This window comes from Typopeltis vanoorti, chromosome 16, assembly GCF_054136105.1.
Source record: "Typopeltis vanoorti isolate ZY-2024b chromosome 16, IOZ_Tvanoo_1.0, whole genome shotgun sequence".
Taxonomy (NCBI): Eukaryota; Metazoa; Arthropoda; class Arachnida; order Uropygi; family Thelyphonidae; genus Typopeltis; species Typopeltis vanoorti.
Window position 1 is genome coordinate 48943380 of NC_143564.1, and position 27952 is coordinate 48971331.

Here is a 27952-nt window from a genome sequence, read left to right on the forward strand (position 1 = left end):
GCCACTAGGCTAACTGTGCTGACAGTGCTTTTCAATTAAAGATAAGTTAGCCAGTCTCATACAGAATGGATTTTTCACCCTCCAAAACAGGCAAATCAATCTCATGACAAAACCTATCTATGACATAAATACTTACTGTTGGGCAAGGAAGGCAACAGGAACCACCTTGTTCTGTAATTCTTCCCCAGTGGGGGAAAAAAAAAAATAGATGAAAGGTAGCATTGCTATCCAAACAGTCATTAGGTTGAGGAGAGATGATAAATGTTGTTGGTTGAATGAACTTCTTGTGATGAGCCTGCTGATTCTATGGAAGTTGGTGAGATATAGTAATATATTGCTGCTCTTTGTTTTAGTGCTTTTATTATGACATAATCTAAAATTTTTCAGGTGTTTATTTGAGTGAAATGGAACTATCATAAGAGTGCAGAAACAGGTGAGGAAGTAGCTAGCATGGAAATCAGTAGCCACACAAAATGTACTCTCATACTGTATTCCAAGAGTGGGGGGAAAAAAAAAGGAAAAGTTCATCTAGAAAGCATGAAATTAATTAATTTATTAATTTATATTTTTACAGCAGGACATGGATATGCACACTACATATTTTATGGTTAGTAAAAGAAATGCACCGATAGACTATGAAATTAGGTAATTACATTTGTTTCACACTTCAGTGATAGAAGTCAGTAAACCACCATGTTCTGTTCTAATGTGCTGGAAGTTAGTAAAGTGATATGTTTTATTGAAACATGCCATTATCATGATAACATGCTTTGTTTATTTTCAACCAGATTTCGTAAGATTCTGATAAAAATCTTACAACAGAGCATGAAATCAGCTTCCATTTCTTTATGGGGTGATATGAGTAGATGGCCATAGGTATTTTTATCATATTCCATATTCATTTTGAAAAAAACGAACAGCTATTAGTTTATAGTCCTAGAAATTATTAATGTGAACCTTGCCATTCCTGAATGCTAAATATCTCATCAGTTCTGGCTCCCACTGATGAGATCTCAGTAAAAGTCAAAACTGGTCTGTATAGTGGCCCTTTCCATAATGTATTATACACATCCAAAAGGATGTGAATGTAATTTAGCTTTCAGTTTCAAGAATAAAATACTATTCATGGTAACTAAAGTATCAGCAAACTTGTGATTGCAAATTATTTAACTGCTACCAGAAAACGGCATCTATAGAAGTGTTGCTTCTAATCAGTATCTTTTCAACTTTATTTGTCCTAAAGAATGGAAGAAAGTTAAACAAGACCCTGTTTTTTTTTGCCAGGGAACAAGGGCAAACATCAAAGTCATCTAATGGAGCAAATCCTGAAACACACTCTGAATGGCAAAGAAATGGAGCTAGCTGAAAGCCTATTTATGAATAACTGTTGTAATAGATTTGGTATGAAGGTCAGCAATAACAAGTCAAAGACAATGACAATATGCAGAAGCCTTAAATGTCAACTGCATTGTGAATGGAGAACCTATAGAACAAGTGAAACATTTCAGCTACTTAAGCATGATTTTTAGTGAAGATGGCCAATTAAATATGGAAATAGACAACAGAATCATTAAAGCTGGTATGGTAGGAAGTCAATAGGATAAATTTATACGGAATAAGAGAAATTAATAAGAGAAACACTAAATTAGCTATATACAAGACAGTGTTCAAACCAATTTTAACTTATGGATCTGAGAGCTGGGTCAGAAGTAAAACACTCGACCAAAGACTAGAGACTACAGATATGAAAATCCTGAGAAAGATTAGGGGCATGAACAGATTGCATCAGTGTCATTGTAATATTAAGAACGAGGATATTAGGAAAGAACTTGACATGATTAGCATCCAGAAATGTGTTAGAAGAGCTAATCTCAGGTGGTATCGTCACTTAAACAGAATGGGAAAGGAAAGTGTTCTCTGCCAGTTTGGCAGGAAAAAGACCTAGAGGTAGACCAAGATATAGGTGGATTGATGTAGTAAAAAGTGCCTTAGAAGATAGAAATATAAGATCTGATAGTCTTGACAGGTAACCGATTGATTTGGAGGAAAATTGTAGATAGGATGTTAGTAATGATGTAAGTTTTTCATGTAGTACTACCATTGGTATTATTTCTGGTAAAATTTCCATGTTACTCCTATAAGTAAATATTATATTTTTGGCCGTTTAGCCTAATTTTGTTTAGGTGTATCCTTTTTTATAACGTCATTGGCTTTTTACTCAATTTTAGGGCATTACTGATGTTTTATAGACAGATTTATGAAGAATATATCGGAAGGATAATTTGGACATATCTTTGTAGGATGTTGCTGGTTGTCTCCTTATCCATCGGCATCCAGCTTATGGCAATATACATTCATCTGCTGTTGAAGTATGACTGAAAGGAAGGCGGGTTAGAAATATGTGGGAGAATTATTGGTGTGGCAAGAAGTATGTGAACCTTTAAAAACCTGGGTTTTTTAAAAGTAGGGTGGGCAGAGAATTTTTTGGGAGGGAGGTGGAAGATAGAAATTTTTGGGGAAAGAGAAGGATATGATGGGATAGGATCAGGGTTGGGAGTAACAGGATGTGAGCCGTTCCGACTGTGCATCGTCTTCGGAACTCGTGTGGGAAGTGGAGGCTATATCATGCAACCTTGGTGTTTTTGTCTTTGGTATATCTGTGTTTTCTATTGGTCGGGGTCATGATTTAATTTTTTTGTTTTGGAGCTTCCGCCTCTCGGAGATTATGTAGGGTTGGTGGGCGTTTGAGTTTTTATCACATTTTATGGCTATTGTTTCTGATATTCTAAGCATTGTTTCATTTTCCTGTATATCTATTATTATGGCTTTGTCAATTTTTGGGGTATGCTTGTGTTCAAGGATGTGGACTTCTATTTCTGTTTTTCCTGTATTTTGTATTCTTTTCTTTTGGTTGTTGCATTTTTTATTGTTTAAATGTTCTGGAATTGGTATATTGCAGTCACGGAAGTGTTCTTGTAGTCTTGTCCACAAAGATCTGATCGTAGAACCTGTGTAGGTGACATCACAATCTTGTTGGCAAAGAAATTTGTAAACTGCAATTGTGGTGTTCTAGTATTTCTTTGTGTGTGTGTGAGAGATTTTTTAGGTTTTAGAAGTGTTGCTAATTTTTGGTTTGTGGTGAATGCCAGTTTATAGTTTGTGTTTGAAAATCTTTTTGTAGGCTTTGATGTGTTCTGGATGTATGGCAGTTTGATGATTTTTTGTGTTGGAAAGTTTGTTTTGGTTGTTGGATTGTTTTGATGGATTTTTGCTGCTTTTTTGGTGTAATTTATTAGCTGTGTTGGGTAATTTCGTTTTTTTAAAAATCTGTTCATTTCTTTATTTCTGTGTTGAGATAATTGTGTGTAGTCGAAAACTTGTAAGCATTTAGTATTACTGATTTTTTAATAGAAATAAACCCACACAAACCCGATATGTGTGGGTTTGTGGAATATTTTTGTGGCTGTTTTGTTGTTTGTTCTAATTAGTGTCATGTTTAGGAAATTAGTGAATTTTTCATGTTCTGTTCATCCTGTACACCCTTTGAGGATACATATGAAGAATTTGATGATGGTTTGCTTATACTTGGATAATGGATTACACAAGAATAATAATTTCTTGGCAAGTTTAATGTATAACAAGTGAATAATTTTTACTTCCATAGATGTCCTCTTATTATACAACGGAATACTTACTGAGGAAGAATTTTACATTCATAAAGCAGTGATATTACCTTCCCTTCTGGAAAAGATTCAAAATTAGCAAACAGTTACTGTCTAGTTGCTGTGACCAGCTCTCTCTTTGCAAGATCAGGGGAAAATGCTGAATGCCAGCTTTCTATGGTGTTTAGAGGGTAGTGATCCTTCTGTTACTAGTTGATGTTAGATACCTTTCAAAACAGAGCAAATTGTCTATCAGACAAACATTCCTGAAATTTGAACATATGATTTCAGTTTTCTTTGATATAAAAAAAAATCTTGCAATATAATCTGGAGATAAAACTGAGATCTACATTATAGACGACCTTCATAATGTAGGGCTTGGTGCATCTCCTTCTTTGTATTTAAAAACTTGCTCTAGCTGAATCTTCTAAGCCCATGAGAAAAGCAGTTTATCTCATGCATGCTCACCAGAGGAGGGTTTTCCTTAAGGCTTTCTCAGTCACTGAACAGCTTTCTTATATGCAGTGCTCTGTTTGCTGATGACTGCAGTTTTCTATCATTCTAATTACGTGAGGGCATTGAGAGAGAATTTCAACAAACAGTTGATATATATGTTCATGGGTTCAGTTTTTCAATAGATAAGTGTCTATATACATTTTTTTAGAAAATGCAGTTTTTTACACAGACCCAGAGTTGAGGACAGGACAGTTGAATATCTTAGTAACAGAAGCCAAGTATTATTATTATTATCAGATCTCCATGCAGTCAAATGACTCATCACTGGATGTCTCTCACACACACACCCACCCTCATCATATACCATGACCTGAATGCATTCACTGTCTCCACACTCACACTTTCAGGCAGTGCATTCTAACCACCTTCCACTCTATACAAAAAATGTACTCCTTACCCCCTTGTTCACTCCCCATTCCATTAAAAATCTTTTCCTTATTAATCTGTAATAATCTCTTGTCAACTTATGTCTCAATCATGCCCCCTCCCCTTCTAACCACTAGACTGCAAATTTCATTCCTTTAATCTGTCTTTATACTAAAGGTAAATACTTCAGTCTAATCAGTGAACTGCAATATATGGGGATGGATATAGGGTTGGTGAGATGGATAAGAGGGTGGTTGATGGAGAGATATCAGAGAGTAGTTTATTCAGGAGTAGAGTCCAAAAGACGTCCTGTGACTAGTGGTGTGATGCAGGGTTTCTGTTCTTGGACCACTACTATTTAATTTATTCATTAACGATATAGGAAAGAATTTGAGAGGAACTGTTAATTTGTTTGCTGTTGATGCAAAGTTGGGTAGAGCAATAGTGAATGCACATGATGTCAAAATTTTGCAGGATGATTTGGATAGATTGAAGGACTGGGCTAAGGAGAATGGATGTCAATTTAATGTGGCAAAGGGTAAGGTTATGCATTTTGGGGTGAAACGATTAGCAGCAGTATACCACATTGGTGGAACTGTACTCCAGAAGATTGACGAGGCCAGGGATTTGGGAGTGTTGGTGGATAGGGAGTTGAAGTTTAAGGGGGCACATTGCAAAATTGGCTAAATCAGCTACTCAGATCTCTTGGTTACTTACTGAAAAATACTTTGATGAGCAGAGACAAGCAAGTTATTGTTCCTTTGTATCGAGCCTTAATAAGACCCCATCTTGACTACTGTGCCCAGATTTGGGCACCAGGGTTTCTTCTTGATGGGGAGGAGGTGGAGAGGATCCAGAGACGAGTGACCAAGATGATAGCAGGTTCTATGGAATGAACCTTATGAGAACAGGTTGAAGATTTGTGGGTTGCACAACTTGGTTGATAGGCAGAAAAGGGGTGATATGATTGAGACATTCAAATTACTGAAGGGTTTCTATAAGATTAATTCAGAGGATATTTTTGAGAACAGGACTGGTGGTTGGAGGACTAGGGGGCCATCCATGGAATCTGGTCAAGAGTGTAGTTAGCAAGGGTGTTAGAGCTAAGTTTTTTACTTGGAGAGTGTTATATGAGTGGAATAAGCTGCCAGAGTCTGTTGTGGGTGCCATGCCTATGAATGAGTTCAAGGCAAAGTATAATAGATACTGTGTGAATGTTGAATAGTTGTTCTTGACATGATGTTAGGGCCTCCCTCGATGAGTCTAAGGACTCCTTGGAGTTGCTCATAATAATAATAATAATACTCAGCATTCCAGATACCAGCTTAGTCAACTGTTTCTGAATCCTTTTGAAAACCATTTGAACAAATTTGTACATGGTAATCCATATGTGGTCTGATCAAAGCCTTACAGTGGAATCGTAATATCCTTACTTCCACACGTTAGTGTTCTCTGCATCATTGCTGTAATGTGCTCTGCTGCCCTCACAATTTAGCAAAATGTCTCTGAAATTTCAGGTTTCTATTAACCAACACTCCCAAATCTTTCATTTCCTCCACCAGATATTTACTCTGCATCCAATCTTAGCTTCCTGAATTTTAAAACCTTACACTTTGAACATTGCTACATTGAACTGCTATCTCCCCACTCATTTGCCTGTTCACCCAGTCTATTCGAGTCCATTTGCAAGGCTACTACATCCATTCTACTACTACACAGTTTCCCAACTGCACATCATCTTCAAACAATGGTATATCACTAGCAAGCCCTTCTCAATAACTTGTATAAATTAAACAGAACAGATCCTTGCAGCACACCACTAGTATGACTTTCCTCTTCTGGAATATTGCTTCCCCATACACAACTTGCTCATACCTATCAAACAGCGATAAATGTCACCCGAACTCAACTCCTCCCTATGATGCACATATTCATGGTGGAGGGGATCTCCTAGTGATGGTAATGGCCTTTTTCATTCCTTTTTTTTTTTTTTTTAATCCAGTGCAGTCATTTACTATCCAACCTTATCTGTTTTATTTTAATTACCAGCGTTTTGTGTGGCAGTCTATCAAAGGCTATAGCAAAATCTACATTTGTCGCCGTGTATGTGTTGCCCTTGTCCAATGCAGCTGTCACTTTGTTATAAGTAATTAGAATGATGAAACACAATCTTTCTTTAGCAAACTCATGTTGTCCATCAATGAGAATGTTGCTGATGGCAACCCAATTCTGAATCCTTGTCTTCAGTAGCCTCTCTTAACACATCAATTTCAACTCCAGACAAACAGATGGGACTGTAATTCAAATCCTTAGTCCTATAATTTTCTTTATGATGTAGAACAATTTTGCCCTCTTACCATTCCTTTGGAACCTAGACCAGACTTCTTTAGCAAGAAGCTTCTGCTATCAACTGAGTCACCTTTCTTGCTTGCTCTTTGTGCTCCTCATGATGAAAGCATTGAATATCCTCCAAACTGTCCTTTCCAAAATGGGGTGCTAATTGATGGGCCCTGTTTCACCTTTATCATGCACTCATTCATTCATTCTAGGCATGATTATGGGCCACAGGTCTATTCTTCTGTAAGGGAGAATATCTTGTGATGGTTGGAACTTATCTATCATCAAAGTATATGAATTGCTACTAGTGTATTTCTCATTCAGAGCCATTTTATGGAAGCAAATGAATCTATTCCATGTGTATTTGTGTAATTTTCCTTGCATTTGTAAGTTCATTATAAAACTACCTTGTTTCATATCTCTATGAAAGAGATTACACAATTGCTTAGCATGAATCTAGACAACATTATTTGCACTGAAGGTCTTTCCCCATGGAAGGTTGCACTATATCATACAACCTCTTGCTGTGGTAATTAAGAAGTTTCTTATTCCATATCATCTCCATCTATCTGCAACTGTTTAATGCACAGAGTAGAGTATTTGGTGCAAACTCTTACAATTGGCACCGAGTTCCCGGCATCCCTTAAATGGGATAGGGGGTGCGAAAAATCTCTGGGCTCAAAATGATGTCCACTTTTAAAATTGCAACTTGGAATGTCAGAACTCTATATGAAGCTGGCAAATTAAGAAATGCCACAAGAGAAATGAAGAGGCTGGGCATCTGGATTTTGGGAATTTGCGAGACAAGATGGCCAGTATCTGGAAAGTGCCAACAAGATAATATGACAATGTATTACTTTGGGATTGATGAGAACAAACATTGACATGGTGTAGCCATAATAGTAGATGAATAAATCAGTGATAAATTGGATCCCATTTTCTGAAAGGATAATGCTGTTACAACTTAAGGGAAACCTTAAGGGAAACGTTAATATTGTTACACCCTGATATCTTGAGAATGTAAAATTCTCTGCTATCATGGTGTAACATGAAGAATAAATAAAATAAATTAGAACCCTGCATAAAAGATAATAGTTGAATTTGTTAAAAGAAAAAGAAAGATTCTTGCATTTAATAAAATATATAAAATATAAAGGTTTTGTTAAACTAACTAACAAAAGAAAGAATATATTAATATTGTGATATGATTTAAATAAGAAAAGTTAAATAAATAAGACAGAAAAGGATTAGTCATAAAAGATGGTATGTGAGAGGCTAGAGATTAAGTTTTTAAGTAAGTTCATAGAAAAAATTTGAAAGGGGATTAAATTAGAGGCTAGCAAAGGAAAACAACTGACTATCGCTCAGGGCCAATTCCCGGATTGAGACATCGTTACGGGCCCGCTGATCAAATGACGTTTGGCAGAAAAACGCCACCCTAATTGGTCGGTGAAGTAAAAACAAGTAGGGGGCGGAGAAAAGAAGTTAGAAAAAGTGCCGAGAGGAGAACAGGTATAAAAGGGTTGGAACCCCCCCCCCCCCCCATGGGGCTTTTTTGGTTTTGATTTTGATTCTGTTCCAGGAGAGTCCTTCGCGAGCTCTTTCGTAGGGATTTCACGGTGTTTTCCTGAGTGACAATATGGGTTATATCTCCACGTCACAACACGGAAACGAAAGTGAGCGGAATTTCGGTTCCGTATTTCCTATGTGAGAAGCGAAGAATTCCATATAGTCGAGGAAAAGAAAGCATATTCTTTGTGTTTCGACTTCAGTGACAACTACGAGAAGGGGAAAGAAGTAAAGAAATCGACGTCCACGTGGTGAGCTGCACAGCCGATATATAGATGATCCAAAGTGTGTTCGGAGTTACGAAAGGTTAAGCCAGCGTAAGCCTAATTCAATTCCAAAAGGAACATAGGAGAAGCAGATTATCAGTGAGGTTATATCAAGATAGTTCAATCAGAAGAAGGTAAAGGTCCATATGAAAATCCTAAGAAAGAAAGGTACTGTAAAATATATCTAATGTTAACTAAAATTTTTCTGTGATAAGTATCATTATTCTAATACGGAACTGTTAAAGTGACCAAGGAAAATTTATACTAGGACTTTAGTATCTGACAGAATATATTAAAAGTAAGCTGGCTAGTGTTAATGTTATGTGAAAAATTAAGTGTCCTGAGAATTTTGCATGTCTATTGTAATGTATTGGAAAGTTAAAATGTCATAGTTGTGTGTTGGTGCAGAAAAAGGTTTAGTTAATCTACTTAAGTTTGAATAGTGTGAATTAATCTTATTTGTCCATGTCAAATGAAATTACGTGTTGAATGTGTATGGCGGCATGATCGTAATACTAGTTATGTGTTAGTGCAGTAAATGGTTTAGTTAATCTACTTAAGTTTGAATAGTTGAATAGTGCCATTCTTATTTGTCCATGTCAAGTGAATTTATGTGTTGAATTGTTATGGCGGCATGATCGTAATACTCATTATAGGATCATAGCCTAATTACTTGTAATAAGCTAATATTAGTTTGTAAGTATTTTGTTTAGCATTAAATTGAGTGATAACAAAAATTAAATTGTACCATGTTAAGGAATTTAATAAACCTTTGTTCAATGAAAAAAGAGTTGTCTGAAATTGCTGTCCAATGCACCACTTGAAAAATTACGAACCTAATCACGCGGGAAATTAATATTAAGAAACGAGATAAAGTGTCACGACTGCAACATAGTTACACTTTCAGACATATTTGCGTTCTTTCTCCTTGTTTTTGTATATAATATCTTAAACTAAATATCCCAAAAGGCGCAGTATAAATACAAATATTAGGGGTACTAAGGGGAGAAATAACTTAGATATTAGTAAAAATTTTGGTGATATTTCGTGCGTAGATAATAGAAGAACATAGATAAGAGGAAGTTATAAAATAGAATAAAGATAGTAAATGGGACACAACATAAATGGCGCAGCCGGTAGGATATAAAATATAAGAAAGTTAATAGAATAAAATAAGAAGGATGGGACACAACAATATAAATATCATCCAAGCTTATGCACCCACAGCTGAAAAAGTGAAGAAGACATTGAAGAGTTTTATAAACTCTTAAAAGAGATTAAAAAGCTAACAAAGAAACATGATATAACCATAGTGATGGGTGACTTCAATGCAAAAGTTGGCAGAGGGGGGGGATGGAGAACATGGCTTAGGCACCAGAAATGACAGAGAGAGAGAGATCGCCTTGTGCAGTTCTGTCAGGAAGAAGATCTAACAATAGCAAATACCTGATTTAAGCTTCCACCCAGAGGACTGTACACTTGGGATGTACAGTCTTCTGGGTGGAAGACTGTACATCCCAAGATAATCGCCTCAAGATAACCAACATAACATTGTCAGAAATCAAATTGATTATATACTGATAAATAAAAGATTCCACAGTAGTATAAAGAGTGCAAAGACTTATCCTGGAGCAGATATCTCATTAGACCACAATTCTGTAGTTGCAGAAATACTTCTTAGATTAAAATCAGCTAAAAATCACAAAAGAAGAAAAAGAAAATTGATGGAGAAAAACTAAAAGATCCAAAAACTAAATAAACGTGTCAGGACATAGCTTAAACCTTTGATTACAACAGATTAACATAGAAGAAAATAAAAGAGTGGAATCTCTTTGGAATAGCTTAATGAATGCCATCGTAACAACAAGTATTGAAGAAGTAGGTTATGTGAATAATGTAAAACAACAAGACTGAATGACAAATGAGATTCTTTCTCTTATTGATACAAGAAGAATGTACAAAAACAAAGATCTAGCGACATATACGGAAACACATAACATCAAGAAAAAAATAAAAGAAGCCAAGGAAAATTGGATGAAAAATTTATGTACTGAGATTGAACTGCTTCAGAAGATGCATGATAATTTCAATCTGTATAAGAAATCAACAAAATTTCTGGAAAACTCAGAAAAAAGCAAACAGTGTCTCTAAATGGAAAAATAGTTCCAGAAGAAGAGAATAAAGCACAGATTTGGATAAAATATGTAACAGAACTTTTCAATGATACTAGACAGAAGCCTATAAATATATAGGTTTCTGTCTAGCCTATATGATATGTGAGCCAGCAGTTATGATATGTGAAATAGAGAATGCTATAAGATCAAGTAAACAGGAAAAGCCAGTGGACCAGATGATGTGCAAACAGTATTTTTAAAATTAATAGAACCAGATAACACCAAACTTCTTGAAAAACTATTTAATAAAATATATGAAAGTGATGAATTTCCATCAGATTGGCTCAAATCTACATTTATCACTATCCCAAAGAAACCCAAAGCGAATTCCTGTGGCAACTTCCGACTTATTAGTCTAGTGAGCCAAACATTAAAAATATTTTTGAAAGTAATTCAGAATCGTGTTTATAGAAAACGTGAAGAAACTCTAAGTGAAACGCAATTCGGCTTTTTCGGAATGGTTTTGGTACTAGAGAGAGAGAGAGACCTTTTTCTGTGCCCAAATATTGATACAAAAAATGCATAGAAAAACAGAAATCTGCCTTTATGTGTTTCATAGATTTTGAAAAAGCATTCGACAAAGTCAGACACACTAACTTAATAGAAGTCCTTCAACAAATAGGGCTAGATGAACAAGACATAAGACTAATAAGAAATCTGTATTGGAATCAATCAGCTACCATTCAGTTAGACAACATTACCACCAGTCATATTAACATCAAAATAGGAGTGATACAAGGTTGTGTGCTCTCATCTCTTGTTCAACATATATGCAGAGGTAATATTTAAAAAAGGCATTGGAAGAATGTTCAGAGGGAATCACAATAAATGGAAAGATTGTTAACAACCTACGATATGCAGTGACACCTTGCTAATTACAGATATTATGTTGGAAGCTCATTTTGTACTTGGTTAGACTATAATAAATTTAGTTTAATCCAAGTGTAAGCAAACAAAGTTTGCACCTGAAAATATCTTCAGGACTGAGGTAAGGTGGTACATCCCTTGGCAACTCGTAGCAAAGGTGGACCAAGCTCTCATCACTCCCTGTCTCAGTATCTCCCATAATGCAAAGCACATCTCCTTGCGGACATGTATACTGCTATGCATTAAGGGAAGGGCCACTACCCAGACTGGTTTTGACGTTTATTGATGAGACCTCAATAAAGGTCGAAACCATTTGGGTAGTGGCCCTTCTATATATATATTTAAATCTCTTATTGGACAATTAATCTGGAGATTAGTAGTTCACTGTAGTTATGTATGTTCAAAGGCTTAACAACATTAGGAGCTAGGTTGTTCCTGAAGGTGCTGATTTGAACAGAAATGAAATATGTTTCAGTACATATTAATCAACTCTGCAGCGATGCATTGGTAATAAGTGTAGATATAGATATATGGTTATAGATACTGCAAGTGATGTGCACTGTCCATCTTGCGTTTGCTGGAGAGGAATAGCAGATGCTTATTAAGTTACTTGTGTGCCATCATATCCAGAGTAAATGCCGTGTGTGTGTTTGAGTGAATGCTTTGCAAATGTTGTCACATCCATTTTGAATTGTAGGACATCAGTACAGTGATTAATAATGTGCCCCATTACCATTTGCATGTATGAAAACACCTGATTTAACACATACTGAACTTCATCTGATACAATTAGTATACCTTCCCTTTCTTCACTACATTTTACATGAATTCTCCTTTTTTGTTGAAAAGACCTTGGTGTGAATGCCATCTAGGATGTGAATAACCTTCACAAGGGCTTTTTTTTTTTTTCAGCTGAAGGTGAAAAAAAAGCTGGTTTTATATTATAGGTGCAGGGTTTTCCTTCCACAAAACAGGCTAACCAGACATATTGGTGTTCTTGTTTTAGTTGCTTAGGTTGTAATTTCAAAAATTGCTTCTTCCAGAAGGGTGGAATGTCTTTGTCATATCTGATATTCCATGCCAGAGATTACTAAACCTTGAATTCTCTCTATATGATCTGCTTTCCAAAATTTCCTTCTTTGCTTTGTTGCCTTTACTGTGCTGCTAATTTACGAGGGGGGGGGGTTGGAATGTTCTGATAAACACATAGAACAACAAAAAAAAAGACATTAAAGCAACTGTTTCTTGTGGTTAAAGACATTAACCACAAGAAAGAACATACCAGTAACAGAGTTGTTCTTATATCTTCATATGTTCTTTCTTGTGGTTATATCAGTTGCTTTAATGTCTTTTTTTTTTTTTGTTGTTCTAGGTGTTTATCAGAACTTTCCATCCCCCCCCCCCCATTCCTCGTAGATCATTAGGCTAACTCCTTTGATTCTAATGCCAAATGTCAGTTTCTTACAGTTTCAGGTATCCAAATAGTGAGCCTCTACAGCTTAGTCAGAGGTGGTAGGATTTTTCCTCTTAGAAGCTTGGGTTTTCATAAAGAATATCATTAACAAATTTCAGTGCTTTTAAAACATGGTCTTATTTCTTGGAAGAAAGATCTTATTTCACTCTCCTGCACTTTCTTTCTTTTTTTTTTTTAATAGCATTCTGAGTTGAAGCATGTCATTTGCATGATGAAGAAAAACATATTCCAAAACAGATGATTAGATGCTTGCTTAGTTTTTGTTCAAAATAGCTGCTTGTGAAACCTAGCATTCTAAAACAGCATTATTACTCTGGACAAGAGTTAGTGTTTTTATTAATGATATCCTCTTGCCAAAAGATAAAGCTCAGAATGTTGATTACCAAGTTCACCAATACCGAAAGATATTTAGTTTAATCCTTTATCCAAGTGTGTGCAAACAAAGTTTGTGCCTGAAAGTATCTTCAGGACTGGGGTAAAGTGGTACAACACCGGGCAACTCCTTGCAAGGGTGGAGCAAGCTACCAACACTCCTATCTCAGTATCTCCCATAATGCAAAACACATCTCCTTGCAGATATGTATAATGTTATGCATTAAGGGAAGGGCCACTACCCAGACTAGTTTCGACCTTTATTGAGGTCTCTTCAGTGGGATCCAGGCCCAAGTGGAGATACCAAGGCAGAAGCATTAGCAAGGTCATCTACTCCGATAGGAGCTGCCAAACGGTGTGCCACCTTTTTATTAAATTACTCTGGATTTAGAGAAAGATGTTGAAAGTTTATTTTTCACTTGGTCAGACTATAATAAATTTAGTTTAATCCTTTATCCAAGTGTGTGCAAACAAAGTTTGTGCCTGAAAGTATCTTCAGGACTGGGATAAAGTGGTATAACACCGGGCAACTCATTGCAAAGGAGTTTTCTAAGAGTCCTTTCTCTAAGTCTTTATCCAAGTGTGTGCAAACAAAGTTTGCACACTTGGATAAAGGATTAAACTAAATTTATTATAGTCTGACCAAGTGAAAAGTAAACTTTCAACATCTTTCTCTAAATCCAGAGTAATTTAATATAAGGGTGGCACACCGTTTGGCAGCTCTTATAGGAGGCGATTACAATACTTCAGTGATTTGAAACTTCATCTGCAGGGTAAAAATCATACTATGTTTATTATTAAGAATGGAAAAGTTTTGCAAACAGACTTGTTTTATTTAGTAAGGATAGACATTGCAGATTTTTCCGTGGTAAAAAAAAAAATAAATAAATAAAAATAAAATTCATGACAGTGGTCAAGAGCCAATTGAAAATTTAACTGTACAATTCTTAAATGATTATATTGAAAATATGAAATTGGAATTTGAAAATTGATTTCAAAATTTGATTGTGCATGGTGCTATATTTAACTACATAATTAATTCAGAACATTTTGATGAAACTAAAATTATGCATATGTTGGTATTTTGAATTTTTAAGGATAGATAATTTAGAAATAGAATTGATTGAATTTAAAAGTTCAATCATATGGACCAATAAAGTTAAAGAAATGCACAAGGAGCTAGAGAAAGTTATCAAAATCAAATTATCACAGAATGTTGGCATAAATTCCTTTAACATTTACATTAATGAAAAAAAAATCGTAGTAGCTATTCTATCTGTATTTGGTTCATCATATATATATATATATATATATATATATATATATATATGCGAGCAAATATTTTCTCAAATGAATTAAATTCACAAAGAAACAAACTAATGTGAAAATTTTTTTGAGTCATCTCCATGTAAAAGTTTCCAATTAAGAACCAAATTTAGATATCCTCTGCAAAGATAAACAGAACCAAGGAAATCATTGTAATTGTATTTAAAATAGTATTTTTCTATTATTTGATTTTATGTATACATTTTATGATTGTTATGTATATTTATCATTATTTATATACTTTTGTGATAATTTGCATATAAATTTGATTTAAATATGTTTGTGTTTGCTAATATCAAAATAGTAATCGACAGATTTTTATACTATTTTTTTCATATTCATTTATAAGATTTTCTTTAATGCTTAGTACTTTGTTTATAACCCCCCCCTTTTTTTTTTTTTTTTTTACTGACATCACCCCTTTCCCTTGTATGATCTCCACGTTAAATGACTAACATGCAAATTGCAAAACTTGACCTATGGTGAAAAGAGGTTGCCAAACTCTGCTTTATACAATGGGACCACCACACTTTTATCTCTCTCATGTGTCAGTGTCTTCGACATTGTAGCAGTTCTCTGAGATGTTTTACCATCTTTCACAATGTGTTCTCTGAACTTCAGATTTCTATCTACAATCACCCCAAGATCCTTTGCTTCCTCCACTTCTTCTTTTAGTATAATTCCAGAGTATGAAGCATCCAGAGTATGAAGAAAAGAGGTTGCCAAACTCTGCTTTATACAATGGGACCACCACACTTTTATCTCTCTCATGTGTCAGTGTCTTCGACATTGTAGCAGTTCTCTGAGATGTTTTACCATCTTTCACAATGTGTTCTCTGAACTTCAGATTTCTATCTACAATCACCCCAAGATCCTTTGCTTCCTCCACTTCTTCTTTTAGTATAATTCCAGAGTATGAAGCATCCCATCTGTGGATCTCAAAATTTAAAACCTCGCATTTTGTTGCATTAAACCGACATCCCTATTCGTTTACTCACCTTTCCAGCTTATTCAGATCCTCTTGAAGAGCCAAAACATCAGCACTATTACTAGTAGTTCTCCCAAGCTTCACATCATCTGCAAACGGTGAACATCTCTGTAGTCCTGTAACAATATCATTGACACAAAGATTGAACAGTAATGGTCCCAGTACTGAACCCTGTGGACCGCAACTTATAACTTTCCTATTCCCTTATACTGCACTGATATCTATCAGAAAGCCAGTCCATTACATTAACTTGATATCCAAACTCATATGTTGCTGTTGCAACTTAAAAACCAACTTGTCATGCGGCACCCTGCCTTTAAAAAATATAATATAAATGTAATCTTAAAATAAAAACATGATAAAAAATATTAAAAAAATAAATAATATATACATTTTACTTATTTTTCATATACTTGTATAATAAATTTATGCTGCATAAACTGTGTTACATTTAGGATAGATGACGGATGATTGTGAAAGATGAAGACAGTATAGGGAGAATCCAATTCGTATTTGGGGGAGGGACAGGCTTGTTGGCATGTGTAAGTTATTCAGGATACTTCCGATTTCTTTCTGATGAAAGACCAGAGGCAGCATGGAGATTGATGATTTTCTAAGTACATCAATTTGCCATGGTCATTTGTACAGGAGTTGAAGAATGATGCCAGGAAGTTAGCTTTATCTTTGGTCACAGTTCTGACAATGATCTGGTTATGAGAGAGAAAGGTATGGAAAGCAGACATTGCATCAGTTGGCCATTTCCAATCTCATGCAGACTCTTGGTCTTACTATTTTCTGTTTATATTATCATCATCATCATCATCATCAAATTCCTGATATATACCCTTGAGGGGGTGTATAGGATATGATAGTACTACATGAAAAATTTACATCATTACTAACTTCCTATCTACAATTTTCCTCCAAATCAGTCTTACCTTGAAGACTCCAACATTATCAGATCTTATATTTCTATCTTCTAGGGCACTTTTTACTGTATCAATCCACCTATATCTTGGTTTTTCTGCCAACTGGGCAAAGAACACTTGTTTTGCTAATCTTTCCTCTCCCATTCTGTTTATATTATTATACAATAATTTGGTATATTATTGGGTATTATTATTTTAGATGCAATATTCAGCCCAGTTTTTGTTTAATTATTTCATTTTACTTTTATTTTATTGCTTATGTAGTAATTTGTTTTCATATTCAGATATTGTAAAATCAAATTGTTGTTCTGTGGAGCTGCATATTCAGCTGTTTTCTAGACATATACATTTTGTATTATTTATAATGGAAATTTTCATTCATTTTTCCAGAATTACCTGAACATCTTCTGAAAGATCTCTGTAAAGTTCTGCAGTTGACTCTACATCGTTACTGTGATGTCAAGTCCAGGCACCTTGTTGATAATTCAGTGAAAATACTTATTCATCATCATCCACTTGCATCTAAATATATCATTAGAATGGTTGCTGGTATAGCTCAAGACCAAAAAAACCTCACAGCAACGTAAGGAGTTTTAATTACATGAAAAAACAACTGAAGTTTGTATTATTGTTTTTTATATGTAGCCAGTAATAAGAAAAGTAATTGACACTAATAAAAAAAAAAAAAAAAAGTATTGTAGATGGGTATGCAGTAGGTGCTCACTAGTGCAAGGTTTGTAATAGTGAATTTAAGAGGTGGGGGGGAAGCTCCTTCCACACCATTCTGAGGATATAAAATATAAATAACCAAGAAGGTATTGACATTCAGTGTGGTAACTATGACTTTTTGAACTTATCGCATCAAGTTTTAATGTGTTTGTGGAGATAATTTCCCCTCCCACAGAACCCTGTAATTGGTCCTTTTAATTTACTTCCTATCATGCACTGCATTGTCTCAAGTGTTGGTATCCTGTGGTTGGTATCATTTGTCATACAGTGGTCATTTAATTGAAGGATTATTGTTTTGAAGGTCATATAAATGGTTGATCACTGTTATTAGATTAGGCAGGGTGAAATTTTTAGTTAGATTTTGCTATGGAATTAGAAAGTTTTATTGGATTACAAAGTATAATATATGGAAACCAGTTCATCAACAGTAAATAAAGTTTGTTTGTGAAGTATTTTCACACTAGTCTACTTGTAGAGGTTGTTGACTTCATGTCAGTTGCCTCAGTATCTCATAATGCAAAAACACTAGAGGAATGGGCCACTACCCAGACCAATTTTGACCTTTATTGAAATATCATCAGTGGGAGCTAGACCCTGTACCAAGTTAAATGCAGAATCATATATTTTGCACATAAGTTCTAAAAGGTGTATTACCATATTATTAAATAACCTGGATCAGGAATAGTTGTAGAAACTGGTCTGAGTAGTGGCCTTTTCCATAATGTTTTTGCATTATGAGATACTGAGGCAGTTAATATGGAATCAACAATCTCTATATACAAGTAGACTAGTTGTGGAGATACTTTGTTTGCATATGCTTGGGATGAAAAATGAATATAATTTCTTGTCAAGTATAATATACTTTGTGATCATCTAGTGGTAAAACTTTCTACGACTATCTCTAAGTGTTTAATAATATGGTGTATAGTTCGCCCACCGATTAGAGATCCTTCGACATTTCTGCGCATGTCAGAAAAAGGAGAATCCCTTCCAATAATAGGGTAATCAATCTGTCTTCTGGGATGAGTTTGTTTATTATTACAGGTCGGAAAATTTAGCTTTTCTTTTACGAACATTGCTGTTTTTAAAGTGTAACTATTTTGCTTGTATAACAGTTGGAAAAATATACGTAGAGTATTAACAAAATTAAAAAAGGTATAGCATAAAACAAAAATTTAACTAAGATTATTTTTAAGAAAGCTTTCTATAAAATAAAAATAATTATACAGAAAAACAGAAATTTTTTTCAAATGAACTTAGATATTCTAAACTTACAGTTTAGAGAACTGAGACACTTTAATGTCCTAAACCGATTCATTATTTATGACTTGTTGTGACTCTTTTAGCAAACCCATGCAAAAAAAATGTTGGAAAACAATACCATTATCAAATCCTTTTAATCTTCAGAGTCCTCTGAATTGGTATCCGAATCGCCATCACTTTCACTTAAACTGATCCAAAGGTTTGCATGAATTATGCAAAATTCTTTGATAACACCGTCTCTGTCCCAATACATATTTTCCAATGAGGTGACATGAGAGCAATATTTTCCCCAGTTTTGAACTGTAATACTTTCAATCGCCTGTTCTGAAAGCTTAAAAAGTTTCGACATGTCAATATCCCCGGTACGTTGTGATGGCGAATGAAACTTTTCACTTCTGCCCAAACATACTCAATAGCATTAATATCGCAATGATATGGTGGTAGCCTCAAAGCTAGAAATCCATGCTCTTTGAGCATCGTGTCGAATTTAAATAGTTCAGTTGTGGGCGAGTTTCTTTTGACCAAATTAAGCAATTCAATTTTTTGCATGTCTGGAGAATGAGAAATGTTATTTGCAGAGAGCCAATCCATAAGAATTTGCTTCTTATTAGACCAATTTGGAACTTTGTTTAATCGAATAGAGTGATATGAAGCGTTATCAATTACGACAACAGCATTTTTAGAAAGGTTTGGAATCAGTTTTACTTCTGCCCACTTTTTGAAGATCGTGGAATTTATTCGCCCATGGTAATCTCCAGTAGTTGAATTGGCTTTGTATAGTAAGTTTGAATTCGGTAAAAAACCCATTTCTCCATCCGCACACAATTATTATGCACCACGGGGCATTTCCGGTTTGTAGCACTCTGCATTCTTCTTTAGACTGCCAACATTTTCCATAAGTTAAATTACTATCAATCCAAGTTTCATCTAGATACACAATCGGTCTTTTCTCCTCCCCGAAACGTCTTATTGCTCTCAAACACTGCGTTCTAGATAAAACAATGTCACTTCGTTTCACGATAAGTTTCATTTTATTCTGGGACTTTTTAAAACAAAATCCGATTTTCATGAAGTATTTTCCTTAAAGTTTCTCTTTTCCAAGGAAAATTAATTTTTTCTTTAAGTACAGGAATCAATTTCGGAACAGTGGCACTCTTTTCTCGACCACGTAAAATTCGTGAATAGTTCTTCTTATAACGTCTACATCAAAATCATTCAAAGCTACGATTTCGATGGTTTTCTTTCTCTGGAAAACCATCGGCGCTTTTTTTTTTTTTTTTTTTTTTTAGGAGATTCAAATTTTGGCTTACCTTCACCTTTTGATTCCCTGCGAATTCTTTTAACAGTCGACCCCGATATGCCCGCAGTTGCACTTGCACGTTTTATAACTTGAGAAAGGGGAACAAGGAGATGGCCTTCTGATGATTTTTTTCGCAGAATGTCAGCACATTATTCAACATTCTTTTGCAAGAGCTACTGAATTTGTATGATGGACTGGATCCATCATACAAATTAATAATTAAAAAAAATGCAAAAAAAGCGACAACAAAAATCAAGCTACTACTAGTACAGCGACAGAGAAGAAAGCACGTGATTTCGCATGTTGGCGACCAATTCGTACATCCTTCAGCATGAATCGACTATTGGCAAAATGCCAAGGAGAGACCTACAAATGGTGGGCATATTACATCATTTTACTATTTGTACTTAGAAAATATGATTTTTGCATTGATTTAACCTTGGTATTTTCATGGATCACTGATAGACAAGGTCAAAACTAGTCTGGGTAGTGCTTCTTCCAATAATGCTGTTATATAAAAACTGTTACATAAAGCATTATGTAACAGTTTTTGCACTAAGAGAGAAATTATTCAAACATAAAACTAGATGTATTCAACTTATGGATCTGAAAGCTGGGTTAGAAATAACACTTGTTCAAAAGCTGGAAACTTGGATCTGAGAGATCTTAGATAACAGGAGTGAAAAGATGGCAGTATCATATTAACATTGGAGATATTTGGAAGGAACTTGACATTTTAAGCATACAAGAATGTAGGAGCAGAGTTAATTTCAAGTGGTGTGGTTACTTAAACATTCATTGGCAAGGTTAACAAAACAGATACTTTTTGTAATGATGGCAGGAAACAGGCCCAGATGAAGACCAAGATTTAGGTAGATTGATATAGTAAGAAGTGCCTTGGAAGTCCTAAATATGAGATCTGGTATTGAAGTCTTGACATGAGATGAATTTGTTGATAGGAAGTTAGTGATGTAACCTCTCCATGTGGAACTATCACGTTGTCCTGTACACCCGTTGAAGATACATATCAGGAATGTGATGATGATGTTAATCACCAAAATGTCTTATACACTGAGTTAGCTTTGCATTAGGAGCACCTACCTAATAATATGTTGGTCCACCTCTCTGTCAGTCACAGCTCACAAATGCCTAAGAACAGATTCCACGAGGTGTCGGATATCCTCCTTGCGTAACTTGACCCATATCTGCTGCAACAACTCCATCAGTTCAAGTTCATTCCATGGAGGATGATCAGCAGCAGTTCTCACATGTGTTCCGTTGGGTTGATGACAGGGTGTGTTGTCCTGTTGAAGGTCTGTGGTTGGGATAGACCACCTGCAGATATTGATTGAGATAGTTGGCACAGGTCCCTGTAGCATTCAGTGTTTGTGGGGTGATAACCAACGTACCTAGGGTATGCCAGGAAAAAGCGTATAGGGTATGCTTATAACGCGGTACTCTTATAACCCGGTTTCCATTCAACAACATTCCATCAACTTAATTGGTTTAAGAAGATTCTCTATAGCATGAATTTATCTGTGTGTTAAATTTTTACAGTTGAAATTAACGGGGAATTCCCTTCTTTTTGGTGAAGGTACATCACCATTTTCCAATTTCGGTTATCAGGGAATTCCCCTATAAGCGAAGAAACAATGCGAGATTGTTCACACTGCTCTGTTTTAATGCTTAAAATAGACCGTATGATTGGCTGTTGCGTATTTGCGTGAATTTTTTATCCAGTAGCTGCCGAACTTTCGCTGTTGCAACCACTCACTTTGTCATCAATTTTAAGTGCAACTTAGTAGGAAACTGTCTGTAAATCCGTGCAGACGTATATATCACGATTAGTGTTCAATAAAGTGCCTTTTGCTCGCTTAATTTGTGTTATCGTAATTGGACAACATTACACAATACTGTAGGTAATATTTTTTATTTGTTGTGATATAATAATAAAATAATTGTTAACCCCAGGTTTGCATAATGTCAGACACAAAAGAAACAAGAAAACAGTTAAAAAGAAAGTTTATATCTCTTGAGGACAAAATCCAAATTTTAAATCGTTTAAAGGGTGGTTCCCATATAACGCGGTACAAATCAATCTGATTCGTACTAATTCTGAGTTTCTTATAGTGCGGTTTCCATATAACGCGGCACAAATTAACCTGGTTTGCACGTTAAATCTGAGTTTCTTATAACACGGTTTCCATATAACGCGGCACAAATTAACCTGGTTTGCACGTTAAATCTGAGTTTCTTATAACACGGTTTCCATATAACGCGGCACAAATTAACCTGGTTTGCACGTTAAATCTGAGTTTCTTATAACACGGTTTCCATATAATGCGGTACGAATTAATCGCGTTATAGGAGGGTTGACTGTACTGTACTCCAGTCATAAATTTCATTTCATTGGTTACTGAGCTACACTATTTTATGTTATCTATCTCAATGGCTTTAACAGGCCTTTAAGGCCCACAACCTTCCAAGCATGCTTGGATTTCGTAACCGAAATACGAGGATAGAATGGTCACTCCTATGCCTCAAGGTATTCTTGGCTGTATCCCTGTGTGTTCAAGGGGCCGGTTTGCCTGCTTGCGGGATGAAAAACACCAGATAAACTGGCGGAAAAAACCCTACTGCCCGCGCCCAAGACCGGCTAACTTGGCTATGACTGAGGAAGATCCTTCAGCTCCTCACGTCTCCGACGGGAATCGAACCTAGGACACTCCTTCCCCAGGCATATGGTTGCGAAGCGCAAAGCCACTAGGCTAACCGCGCGGACATTTTATGTTATGCTTTTGTATTTTAAAGTAATTTCATCTATTCATATGAAAATCATAGGACTTCAAACAAAATCCCTATAACCCAATCATTATATTATTTGATTCCTTTTACATTATTCTTTTCTGGATTTCTCATTTTTTTTTTCAATAGCTTTCAGACCATTTTTGCTATTTAAGTGATGTTTATATTCTTCTCAGTCTTCCCATAACTAGCCTAGAGAACCACTTTTACACATAACTTAAATTGCATCTTTCTTCAATAATTTCTAAGTTTATATGCTGACTTACTAGGAACTTTTGCTGCTCTCTTATTTTTCTTGATTATCTTTTAAACTCGAGTCTTCTACTGAGTTTTCAGTTTTGCAGATTTATTTATTTATTCATATGGCATGAATATCAAAACATGCAGTACAATACACTTTAATAATATATAAAATTAAGTCAAAAGTCATTTTAAAAACCAATAAAATTAAAAGGTTACATCCATATTGGTCAGATAGTTCATAGCTTCGGGTGTAGCACTTAAAAAGTCCAATTTGTCTCCTGGTTATGCTCTGAGATAACACTGAGTCACAATATGGTTCACAGTTTGTCTCTGAGCTCCACAATCACAATGCGGGGATGGTCGTTTACCCCATTTAAAAAGCATGTCCGCACATACACCATGACCAGTTTGTATTCTATTAAGCTGAGTCCAGGATTTTCGTGGGAGGTGTGAGCAAGCATCAAAACTTTCTTGTAATTCATTGAGAGAAAATTTTGTGATGTCATCTGTATGGCTCCCCCACTGTTCTTGCCACTTTTGCTTCAGTTCAAAGTTAGAATGTAGTAGTAGTAGTAGTTGGGCTAATTGTAGTGGTGGATGTCTTGATCTCAATCGTCGTACACTTAAGTCTGGGAGATCTAAATGTATTGGTAGGGCTGTGTTCTCCAAGATTTTCTTATACTCCTGTAAGAGAGCCTTAGTCTTGCGCAGATTCGGTGGAACAGTGTTACTAAGAGCTGGAAGCCAGTGTGTGGGTGTTGATTTAATTGTGCCAGAAATCAGTCTCATTGTATTATTTAGTTGGCTATCAACAAGTTTAACATGTGTGCTATTTAGCCACACTGGTGAGCAATATTCAGCAACAGAGAAAACTAGACCAGGAACAGTAATCCGCAGATTATCGGCTGTTGCTCCCCATGTCGTGCCTATTAGTTTTTGTATTATGTTGTTACGGGTTCTTAACTTAGCAGAAACGTTTGTTAGGTGTTGCTTGTAAGAGAGCATGCGGTCCAGGGTAACGCCCAAGTACTTTGGAAACTTATTGTGTCGTAGTAAACATCCTTCAAAGAAGATATGTAAAGTGACATCTGCCATGTGATTATTAAGGTGAAAGCTTGATACTTCTGTTTTGTCTGGATTGCACTGGAGCCTCCATTTTTTATAATATTCACCTATAGTTTTCAGATCTTTTGTAAGTACGTCTTCAGCCTGACTCATGTTTTTGTGTCGAATGGCAATTACAGTGTCAGCAGCATAACAGAACTTGCGTGAGATGGTAGCAGGCAAGTCATATGTGTATGGGTTATAAAGTAAAGGTGCCAATACTGACCCTTGTGGAAGACCATTATTAAGTTTTCGTTGTCAGGACATTTTATTTTCTAATATAACTTGAAAGAAACGTTCAGTGAGCATGGAGGAAATTAAGTGTGCAGTCTGTTTACATGGGGACAATGCTAAGAAACTTGTATATAAGACCTTCACGCCATACTGTATCATAGGCTGCTGTTAGGTCCAAGAAGACAGCTGATGTTTTATCTTGCTTCTGAAATCCAGCTTCTATGTATGATGTTAAAGTGAGCAATTGATCACAGCAACCACGTTTTTCTCTAAAACCAGCTTGCTCAATCGGGACATGCTGCATAATTGGTGTGGACAGTCTGTTGTAGAAGGCGCTCTAACATTTTATAGGTGCAACTCAATAAAGCAATAGGTCTGTAACTTTTTGCCTCCTGGGGTGGTTTTCCAGGTTTAAGAATAGCAACTATTTTTGACTTCTTAAACTGGCTAGGTAGTCGGCCAGTCAATAATATATCAGAAAAGAATTCACAGAGCCATTTTATAGTATTTGGCCCGCTATTAATCAGATTCAGGATGGACACCGTCGAAGCCTGGGGCCTTGCCTACTTTGATATCTTTTATGACGGCTTTTACTTCATCTATAGTGAAGATTGAGGCATATTGTGAGAAAGCAAGGCATTTATTTTTAAAGCTCTAAGTTCTTTCTTAACTTTCTTGGTATGTTCACGGTCCTTAGGTGCCCTTGATATATTAACTATTTTCTCAGGGGAGATAATTAGCTATTTTAGAAATAGCTAATCCCTGAGTAAATAGCTAATCAAGTGCCCTTGATTAGCTATTTTCTCAGGGGAGATAATTGTGCTTTTTCTTTTAGGTAGATTACTTGTGGATAGTTGTTGGAGAAGATAGCTTTTCTACTTGATCGTTTGAAGTCAAAATTTTCAACCGTATCAATCCATTTTGTTTTTCGAGATGAGTTCAGGCTATGTAGTAATTCATCTGCTATTTCAGGATCTTCACTTTTCAGGAACTCTCTGTAGAGATGTTCACTCTCTTCATTCCATCCAGGGACATAATCTTTTCTGTAACCTCTAGGGATATATTTTTTTGCAGTTGATATGATTGCTCCTACAAATCTCTTGTACTCTGCAACTCTAGCAGGTATCCACCGAACACATTTATCCAATTCATTCGCAAAATTTCTCCAATTTGCTTTTTTAAAATTCCAACACGGTCGTGGAAAGGTCGTGGAAAGGATAGTTAATGTCATACCAATTTCCAGTAACACCGGTCGATGTTGACTGTGTGGGAAGTTAGAAAGTACATATCGTTTTGCTGGTAATGTTTGCCCTTCTGTGTTTATTGAAACAAAACATAAGTCTGGATTAGACTCTGTTTGCCATGCTGATGATCTAAAGGTGTTTCTATCTTTGGCATCAAATACAAGGTGTATATTATTTATTTCTGCCCATTGAACGAGGGTAGTCCCGCAGTCGTTGTTATCATGGTACTTCCATTCTTCATGATGGCTATTAAAATCACCAATCCATACTGTTGGATGTTGATAAGTAGGTATCACATCAATAGACCATGATGTTAAAGGAGGTTTATAGACATTGACTATTATGTTGTGAATTTTCACACTCACAAGATGGGTATCGTTATCACATCTCATTGTCAGGATAGAAGCATTTTCTATATCATCCTTGATATATGTTGCGATGCCATAATTTCGGTGGTATGTAGCACCAGTCAGAGTGTAACCAGTTAATTTTCCTCTTCTATTAAGGTCGTCTTCGTTTTCAGCATGTGTTTCTTGAAGAAGCACAACGTCAATGTTATTTTCTTGTAGTATTTTGCAGAGATAGTCACATTTTGCTCTGTTAATTCCCCCGATATTCAGTTGACACATCTTAAGGCTAAATCCCAGTTTTTTGTCAGCATCAATAAAATTAGAAAAATCAGTATTGTTTGACTGAATGTGTTAGCCATGAGAACTAAGTGTTAGACTGGCTGCCAAATCGCTCTAGCTCAATTAGCGTTACCCAGGGTGCACCATGAGGAGGCGAGCTAGATTACATCCCAGTTTTGCAGATAATTTTATTCTCTTTAAATGTAGATTATTTTGCAGAGCAATATCTCATTATTTTCTTCTGATTTTGTTACCGGATTGTGTATTTGAGTACTATTAACATCTGAAAGTTTGTTGACTATGTCTATTCTTAAAACTTTTTCTCTATTCATTGTTGATACTCAGCATCATACTTTCTCATATCTGCTATTTACTTTTGTATCCTGGTCCAGCATTAAGATATGCCCCTCTAATGCAATTGGAAACACAACTGGGCAGTGCATCCTTTGACTGGAAAAGGCCTAGGTTCGATCCTTATCATGAGAGTAATCATTATATGGACTTTTTTTGAAGGGGAGTTAGCTGATTTCATTTGGAGATAACAGAGTTTGATTAATAAAAATCAGTTTTTCAGCTCTCATAAAGGCAAATTGGCCAGAGAATGTATGCGATTAATAATATACAAAAATACAATTAGTATTCAACAGTAGATGAATAATAATATACAAAAATACAAAAATAGTATTCAACAGTAGATGAATCATTTTGGATGGAGGATTAAGTAGTGTAAATGGCGGATTGTGTGGGGTGCAGAGTGCCCTTTCATAGTCAGTTTCTGAACATCACCATGGAGATATTACATAATAATCATTCACTATTAAGACAGTATGATGTATTTCTTTTGTGTTCTGTCTTAGGTGGGAGATGAATTTCATTGCATTTGTGTGAAACCACCACCAAATTTAATGGAGGCCTGAAGTTGCTTGAAAAATATTCATGAGTTGATATAGAACAGGGTTTCTGGACTTATGTAAAAACATAAAATTAATAAAAAAATCCTTAACCTGCCCATGGTACAAATGTACTATAGGTTTACAAAAGCTTTCATGGGTGGGGTCGATATATATATATATATATATATATATATATATATATATAAAAAAAAGAGAGTTTATGCATATCATGTTTATGGTGAGACATGGTGTTAGTTGATATCCTCTAGAGAATATCAACTAACACCATGTCTTTTATTATTATTAGCTACTCTGTTTTCTCAAAACATTTGTGAACTTCTGGGAATCATTTCCTACTCTGCTGTTTGGGTCTTCAATAAAAATTTACTTTTTCTTTGTTAGTTTGTCCTCTGTAATGACTCATCATTCCTTCTACAGTATTAGAACCTTTTGTAGGTACAGCACATAATATTATTGTCCAGTGTCCCATTTTAAAATTTGTTCATAAGGAGAGTCATGACCCTCCTTAAAATTGGCTACTATTCAAGTTTATCTTCATATTTAGTATTGAATACTCTAGCTACTACTTCCTTTCTTCAGTCACACTTTTCCAAATACAGTAGATGCCACTTATTGTGATCACTTTGGGACAGTTGCTTTTC

The 27952-nt window shown here is 35.5% G+C and overlaps 1 protein-coding gene across 1 annotated transcript in view; it reads left to right on the forward strand.

The window, feature by feature from the left end:
- l(3)80Fj (lethal (3) 80Fj) overlaps positions 1-27952 on the forward strand; it is a 770029-nt gene that overhangs the window by 1673 nt on the left and 740404 nt on the right. Inside the window, exon 3 of the mRNA XM_090405954.1 lies at positions 17237-17429. Coding sequence (XP_090262080.1) covers positions 17237-17429 — 193 coding nt within the window. The remainder of the gene's footprint in view (positions 1-17236; positions 17430-27952) is intronic.